The following is an 8,488-nucleotide window of genomic DNA, read 5'->3' as shown; positions in this document are numbered from 1 at the left end:
ACTCCACATCGCTCCCTAACCCACTCTACATCGCTCCCTAACCCACTCTACATCGCCCCTTTATCCATTCTACATCCCACCTTTATCCACTCCTCATCGCTCCCTAACCCACTCTACATCGCTCCCTAACCCACTCCACATCGCCCCTTTATCCACTCTACATCGCTCCCTTATCCACTCTACATCGCTCCCTAACCCACTCTACATCGCCCCTTTATCCACTCCACATCGCCCCTTTACCCACTCTACATCGCTCCCTAACCCACTCTACATCGCCCCTTTACCCACTCTACATCGCTCCCTAACCCACTCTACATCGCCCCTTTATCCACTCCACATCGCTCCCTAATCCACCCTACATCGCCCCTTTATCCACTCTACATCGCTCCCTAACCCACTCTACATCGCTCCCTAACCCACTCTACATCGCTCCCTTATCCACTCTACATCGCCCCTTTATCCACTCTACATCGCTCCCTAACCCACTCTACATCGCTCCCTAACCCACTCTACATCGCTCCCTAATCCACTCTACATCGCTCCCTAACCCACTCTACATCGCTCCTTTATCCACTCCACATCGCTCCCTAACCCACTCTACATCGCCCCTTAACCCACTCTACATCGCCCCTTTATCCACTCTTCATCGCCCCTTTAACCACTCCACATCGCCCCTTTATCCACTCTACATCGCTCCCTAACCCACTCCACATCGCTCCTTTACCCACTCTACATCGCTCCTCTATCCATTCTACATCGCCCCTTAACCCACTCCACATCGCTCCCTAACCCACTCTACATCGCTCCCTAACCCACTCTACATCGCCCCTTTATCCACTCTACATCCCACCTTTATCCACTCCTCATCGCCCCTTAACCCACTCTACATCGCCCCTTAACCCACTCCACATCGCCCCTTATCCACTCCACATCGCCCCTTATCCACTCCACATCGCCCCTTTATCCACTCTACATCGCTCCTCTATCCACTCTACATCGCTCCCTAACCCACTCTACATCGCTCCTTAACCCACTCCTCATCGCTCCTTATCCACTCTACATCGCCCCTTAATCCACTCTACATCGCCCCTTATCCGCTCTACATCGCTCCCTTATCCACTCTACATCGCCCCTTAACCCACTCCACATCGCCCCTTTACCCACCCTACATCGCTCCCTAACCCACTCTTCATCGCCCCTTTATCCACCCTGCATCGCTCCCTAACCCACCCTGCATCGCTCCTTAACCCACTCTACATCGCTCCCTAACCCACTCTACACCGCCCCTTTATCCACTCCACATCGCCCCTTATCCACTCTACATCGCACCTTATCCACTCGACATCGCTCCCTAACCCACTCCACATCGCTCCTTTATCCACTCCACATCGCTCCTTAACCCACTCTACATCGCTCCCTAACCCACTCTACATCGCCCCTTTATCCACTCTACATCGCTCCTTGATCCACTCCACATCGCCCCTTTACCCACTCTACATCGCCCCTTAACCCACTCTACATCGCTCCTTTATCCACTCCACATCGCTCCCTAATCCACTCTACATCGCCCCTTAACCCACTCTACATCGCTCCTTAACCCACTCTACATCGCCCCTTAACCCACTCTACATCGCCCCTTAACCCACTCTACATCGCCCCTTTACCCACTCTACATCGCTCCCTAATCCACTCTACATCGCCCCTTTACCCACTCTACATCGCTCCTTAATCCACTCTACATCGCTACCTAACCCACTCCACATCGCTCCCTTACCCACTCTACATCGCCCCTTAACCCACTCTACATCGCCCCTTATCCACCCTACATCGCTCCTTAACCCACTCTACATCGCCCCTTAACCCACTCTACATCGCTCCCTAACCCACTCTACATCGCTCCCTAACCCACTCTACATCGCTCCTTTGTCCACTCTACATCGCTCCCTAACCCACTCTACATCGCCCCTTTATCCACTCCACATCGCCCCTTAACCCACTCCACATCGCTCCTTTATCCACTCTACACCGCTCCTTTATCCACCCTACATCGCCCCTTAACCCACTCCACATCGCTCCTTTACCCACTCCACATCGCTCCTTAACCCACTCCACATCGCTCCCTAACCCACTCTACATCGCTCCCTTATCCACTCTTCATCGCCCCTTTACCCACTTCTCATCGCTCCCTAACCCACTCTACATCGCTCCCTTATCCACTCCACATCGCTCCTCTGTCCACTCCACATCGCTCCCTAACCCACTCCACATCGCCCCTTTATCCACTCTACATCGCTCCCTAACCCACTCCACATCGCTCCCTTATCCACTCTACATCGCTCCTTACCCACTCTACATCGCTCCCTAATCCACTCTACATCGCCCCTTTACCCACTCTCCATCGCCCCTTTACCCACTCTCCATCGCCCCTTTACCCACTCTACATCGCCCCTTTACCCACTCTACATCGCCCCTTTACCCACTCCACATCGCCCCCTTAACCCACTCTACATCGCTCCCTTATCCACTCTACATCGCCCCTTTATCCACTCTACATCGCTCCCTAACCCACTCTACATCGCCCCTTAACCCACTCTACATCGCCCCTCTATCCACTCCACATCGCTCCTTTACCCACTCTACATCCCTCGAATCACCTCGCCATAATACCGTTATGACCTCTATAAACCATCCTAATAACTTGTGCCTTGTCACCCTTCACTTCCCCTCTTCCACCGCTTGCCACTGCCCTGACCATGTGCCGCCTAGGGAGCTTGGCAAGAAATTTGACAAAATTTAAAACCCTAAAATTACCTCAAATAACAACCCTACTAACATTTTTAATAACCTTTGCACTGGCCTCGAAACTTTCCTCGGCTTCAACCCTGAGACTAAAGGCTACGACGGCAGTGGGATAGTGTACTCTGACCTTGACAGGCTGTGTGACGGGGTGATGGGATTTTTGCTTAGTATAATCACTGACGTAAAAAACGACAAAAACCTTGAGAAATACAATAGCAAATTACCTGAAATACTTGATAAAATTAAACTCGCTAAATATAATAGAAAAACGCATTTTGATAGTAGTATTGCCGCCGTCAGTCAGGGGATTAGGCAATGGGTGAGCGGGGTGGAGGGGAAACATAAAGCGATAATGACACCGTTAGAAAACCTACAATTAAGAATAAAGGGGCATATATCTGCTTCCTTACGAAATAAGCCACTTACCGATCAGTTAAAAAATTGGCAGACTTTTGCTGGGGACTATCTTGGTAATGTATTAGATTCTGAATTGGCGTTAAATGACGTTGACGAATATGTGAGGCATAAACTAGACGTTAAAATTGGATTCGTAAAGCAGGCTGTCGACACTTTGTGGAATTCGGTGAATGATCCCGCCGTCGACCAGTCCGTTAAGGATTTGAGTGAGAAGTTCACGAGGCAGCGTAGTGGAGTCAATGAGCGCATACAAACTCATATACAGGAGATCAGCGAAGCGTTGCGGAAAAATTTTATATCTATCGGTAGTAGTATCGAGCAGTTAAGGCAAGTGAAACGGGGTCAGTTCGAATATGTCGATAAAAATATACGCGATGCGATCGACCTTTCCGATGGAATAATTACGGATATAAACAATACTTTCATGATCCACCTTCAAAAAGAATTTACGTCATTGAAGGACGCGATAAAAGATTTTGATCCTGATGATGATGATGCGCCAATTGAAGGAATAACATCGAAATTTAAAGAGAAAGTTGAGTCAGTTTTGACACAGGTACATGATGTTGGTAATACACTTAGCCAACATCTTTGGAATTTGGAATCTTTAATTCATAAGGCAGATGAGACAATGACTAGTGCGTTGACCAATGTTGCCGAAATCATTAATGAAGTGACGGGTAACAAAACGCCGAATAATAGAGTACAAATCGAGAATGCGGTGCAAAGGTTGGCAGAACAGATGCAACAGTATTATGTAGATCTTAATAAAAGACAACTTGAAAGCTACGCCTACGAAGCCATGTATGCGCTGGAGAATCTTGGCGTTGCTGTGATTAAGTTGGTTGATGATATTTTAGAACAGTTTTCTAGTGGATCAACTGCAGGTATTGCCAATCGTAGTCATGGCCACATACAGACTGTTCAAGAATACAACAAGAAATTAAAAGATATTTCGAGGCAGCTAATCGTGACTGCGCAGCACATTTCAACCAATAATAGCAAACCCAAAGCGTCGTATTCTTTTTCACAATCAAATAATAGCTCCCTCATTCAAGCATGTAATGATCTAAAAAAATTACACGTTGAGATTGAACAATTTGATCAGAAAAATCACACTCCTTTGGTATCAAAGGTTGCCACATATGTCGCTGCAGTGAAGCGTGTATTATCAGAAATAGTAAGTACTCTGAAAACCGATATTCGGAGAAGCATGATGGAATTCAAAGTGCTAGATATAAAATGTGACAATGGCATTTTACAAGAAATGATTAATCCACTTCACAAGTCTTTACAAGATGCTTCGCAATTATCTGGACATCTTTACAATCAATTACAAGGTAATAAACGTCAGTCACGCATATCAAACCGTGACGTGAGCGCTAATGGTAGTACATACGTGGAAAATCTTCACGATGCATACAATACGTTCAACGATATAATACAAGGTGTTCGGAGGTTTAGCAGCGATTTCATGAAAGACAAAGAAGAAATAGATGTCCTAGGAAAACGCATCAAAGAGCCGTTCGACAGCCTCGTCGAGGTCATTAGGAGAGAATCCGATGAACCGGATGGCCTTAGGCCAATTCTAACTGCGTTTAAGAGAACAAAAATTGATAAATCTGGCGACTCATCCGATAGCTTAGGTAAACTACGTCAAGAAATCGCTAATTTGAAAACTAAGGAATTGTCTGCCAACCACAGCGGCAAAATCCGACAAGCCATTCAAAAAGTATTTGACACAATCAATAATGACCTCGACAAATTGCCAACTGCGATTGATGCGGCACAGAAAGTGGCACAAAATGTTATGAATTGCCTTGCGAAAGACACCGAAGATGTACAAAACAGAATCAATACGATCGCTGAGAATGTAAAAGCCGCCGAAGAATCCATTAACAGTGCCATTTTACGCCTTCAAACATCTTTCGATGGCGCTCGGGACACGACGAGTTTGGCACTGCCAAGCCTTCAAAGTAACCTGCAAAAGCGCATGAATCAAGCATTCAATGACATGGAGGATGCCATCAAAACAATGTTTTCAAAGCAAAGACAAGTGGAATTGGTATTATTGCAAGCTAGTGTAGCCACCTATATCTCCCAAATCCAAGCCATCATCACCGCCGACTCCGCGTCCGGCCTCAAAGGCCTGATGAACAAGCTGAGTAGCACTTTCAACACAAAAGGCTTAAAACGTCCAAACGATGAACTTCAGACATATGCTAACAGAGTAAAAGTATTTTGTGATGCATTCTTCGATGACTTCAAAGACCAACAAGACATCCTCCCTGTCCAAGGTAAACTCACCCCCCTCACCGGCGCCCTCTCCGCCCTCCTGTCCACAATGCACTCCCAACGCCACTTCTCTGCCGCCGTCTCCCTGCGCCTCGCCGACCTCCAAACGCAGCTCACCGCCCTCACCCCCGCAAAGTTCGCCGAGGCCTCCCCGCTGCTCAACGTCGTCAAGGCCGGCGTCCGGGCGTTCCACGGGGAGCTCGCGAAGCAGTACGTCAGCAGGTACTCGGGGAAAGAAATTACCTGGGTGAAGGACGTTGAGAGGTCTAAGACTCAAGAAAAAGAGCCTACTGAAGAAGCGTTAAAATGTGGTAAAGTGTTTTTTAGTTGCTTGCAAACGCTCTTCGACGGTTTGCATGAGCTTCGGGAAAACTGCGCAGGAAACGCTGCCTGGGAGCACAAAACTATTTCGCTAACCGAAACTGCGCAACATGGAAATACAATCACCAATCCACTCGGAAGGTTTTTCCAGCGCTGCGGTTACACTGTCTGCTCAGGCCCGAACAAGCATAACGGTGAGCTGCGGAACACGGCGGAGTGCAGGGGCGGACATATTCACAAGAAGTTGGATGGAGACATAAGGGGCATTGATGGTCAAACGTACAAGCTTGTTACCGAATACGACGAAAAGAAAGATGAAGAAAGCAAGCAGCAACATGGACTCCTCAAGAAGCTGTTCGACCACCTCCACGATTACTACAGCGTTCGTCACCTATCCACTTTCTCCGCCAAGACATATCCTACTTCCGTCTACGACATGCTTCAGTGGCTTTGTGGTCTCACGTACAATCCAGTCCACGAAACGCTCTCACATGACGGATTTAGTGCATTGTTTGAGAAGCCAGAAGATGGCGAAGCCAAGCATCATTTAATAGATGATATGCCAGTGGAACTTGAAGACGCAGACTCTTTGGAGGCATATCCACAGAAGATCACAGCAGCGTCCTTGAGTGATGCTCTGGCAGTGGTATGTCACTACTCACATGACGTGCTCACAACCATTCTAGGCCACGGCCATGGTGACGGTGTATACGCGTGTGAGTTCAACACAAACAACAGAGCTCTAATGTATCCCAGCAATATGGACACCTTGCTTTGCATGATATGTGACGTCGTCAACCGTCTCTACCGCCAGCTCCACTTCCTATATAACCAGTGCCAATATAACACTGAGCTCAGTGGCTGGCTTGATTGCGAATATGGTCAAGGCGTCGGTGGCTCAGGTTGGCGGTGCAACGTCGACCAATGTGCCAACCAAGCGTGCAACCAAAACAGTGGGCAAAGAGCCAACCAAAATGGTAACCAAAGAGCTGACCAACGATGCGACCAGCACCCTAAGTGCGGCGTCAAATCTCCATTGCAATCATTCCTCGAAGATGGTTTGCAAGGGTTCCTACCGCATCAACTCAAATACGAAAAGGGCAAAGTCGTCTGTTCGGTTAAAGATCATTCCGGCATAGAGTGTATCACGCCTTTCGGTTTTTCAAGTATCAGTCATAGGGCATCGCACAGGGCTACGGGGCAACGTATCGTCGATGTGCTTGCTGGTTACTGTGGTAATCAAATGTCTCCCCTCACTAGACTCTGCAGCTTATTTAATTGTGTTATTCCTACTCCTCCCAAAACGCTTGGCCAGATGTTTGGCTTCTACTACAGCTTGCTTGTTGACTGGGATGACAGCAGTAAACGCAATGCCAAACGTGAAGCACATAGAGAGGCAGCATTTAACAAAGCTGTTAGTGACGCCGACTTCGCAAATCCCAAAACCACTTTGGACATGACTTCGTTGTTCAGAAGCGGAAAACATAATCCCAGTACAGGCGACCAGAGTAGTACCCATCTTACCGGCGATCTCTATGCTCTTGTTAAATGCAACGGTAACCCAGCGTCAGATCCATCACACCCGTGCGGCGCATATCTTAGACCGTTATGCTATGATACCTGTGCTATGTTCTCCAAAGAGCACGCCGACAAGTACCTTTCATGGATCGTCTACTTGACGGAGACATTCTACACTGCGCTTCAAAAGTTGCTAGAGGACTGCCAGAAAACGTGCGGTGCGGATTCTAAGAAGTGCAAAATTGGAAAATGTAAGAAGGATTGCGAAACAAAGGCGAAGCCACTTGCTCCATCCTCGAAACACAGTGACGCCTGCAAATCAATTGTCGAGTGCGGGTACATTCGTCCTACATTCTTCAGATATGGTTTCATACACAATAACGTTAGCAGTCTCAGCGGTGTATCAGGTGACGCACATAAAAGGACCTGCACAGATTTCTGCACATTATTGCAACTTGTGACGAAGGAAGGTAATGTACTTTATAACATCGTAAACAATACCATACCCAATTTCTTCTGGACGATTAGACAGAAATTCTTCTGGACCATCCTCGCACTCTGGCTCCTCTCTCTCCTCTACCTGCTCCACATCATGGTCATCCGCCTAGACCTGCTCCACATCAAATCGCATTTACATAGTCCCTCATCACATCGCATCGCCGCGCAATCACTGCTTGCTGCTGGACGCGTTAACAAGCTTAACAGGGTGTTTTACCTACAACCATAATCGTAATCACGTGTTTACTGTCTACACTCACCTAGCATATCACCTAATCACCTAACCAACAAACGTAGTCTAATGTCTCGAATTACTCTAGCGGCAACCTGTGAAGTAGATAGCGTTTAGATTAGGTGATGAGTTAACGACGAAGCAAAGTGCTAAGCTAGCAACCAAGCTAAGTGCTATGCTAGCACCCAGGCAAAGTGCTAAGCTAGCATCCAGGCAAAGTGGTAAGCTGGCACGCAGGCAAAGTGCTAAGCTAGCAACTAGGCTAAGTGCTAAGCTAGCAACTAGGCAAAGTGCTAAACTGGCACTCAGGCTAAGTGCTAACCTAGCAACCAGGCAAAGTGATAAGCTAGCAACCAGGCAAAGTGTTAACCTAGCAACCAGGCAAAGTGCTAAGCTAGCACACAGGCA

General features: G+C 47.7%; 1 protein-coding gene across 1 annotated transcript; it reads left to right on the top strand.

The window, feature by feature from the left end:
• Positions 1-2,950: 2,950 nt before the first annotated feature.
• Positions 2,951-8,077, top strand: BBBOND_0003490 (hypothetical protein, conserved; the record flags this gene model as incomplete). The annotated part of the gene is made up of 1 exon (XM_012915182.1): positions 2,951-8,077. One exon carries the CDS (start codon positions 2,951-2,953, stop codon positions 8,075-8,077), a length of 5,127 nt encoding a protein of 1,708 aa, XP_012770636.1.
• Between the last annotated feature and the right edge of the window lie 411 nt (positions 8,078-8,488).

The sequence above is a fragment of the Babesia bigemina genome, scaffold Bbigscaff_71055 (genome assembly GCF_000981445.1).
Source record: "Babesia bigemina genome assembly Bbig001, scaffold Bbigscaff_71055".
Taxonomy (NCBI): domain Eukaryota; phylum Apicomplexa; class Aconoidasida; order Piroplasmida; family Babesiidae; genus Babesia; species Babesia bigemina.
Note: the sequence above shows the minus strand (reverse complement) of the source record. Positions and strands in the feature narration are given on the sequence as shown.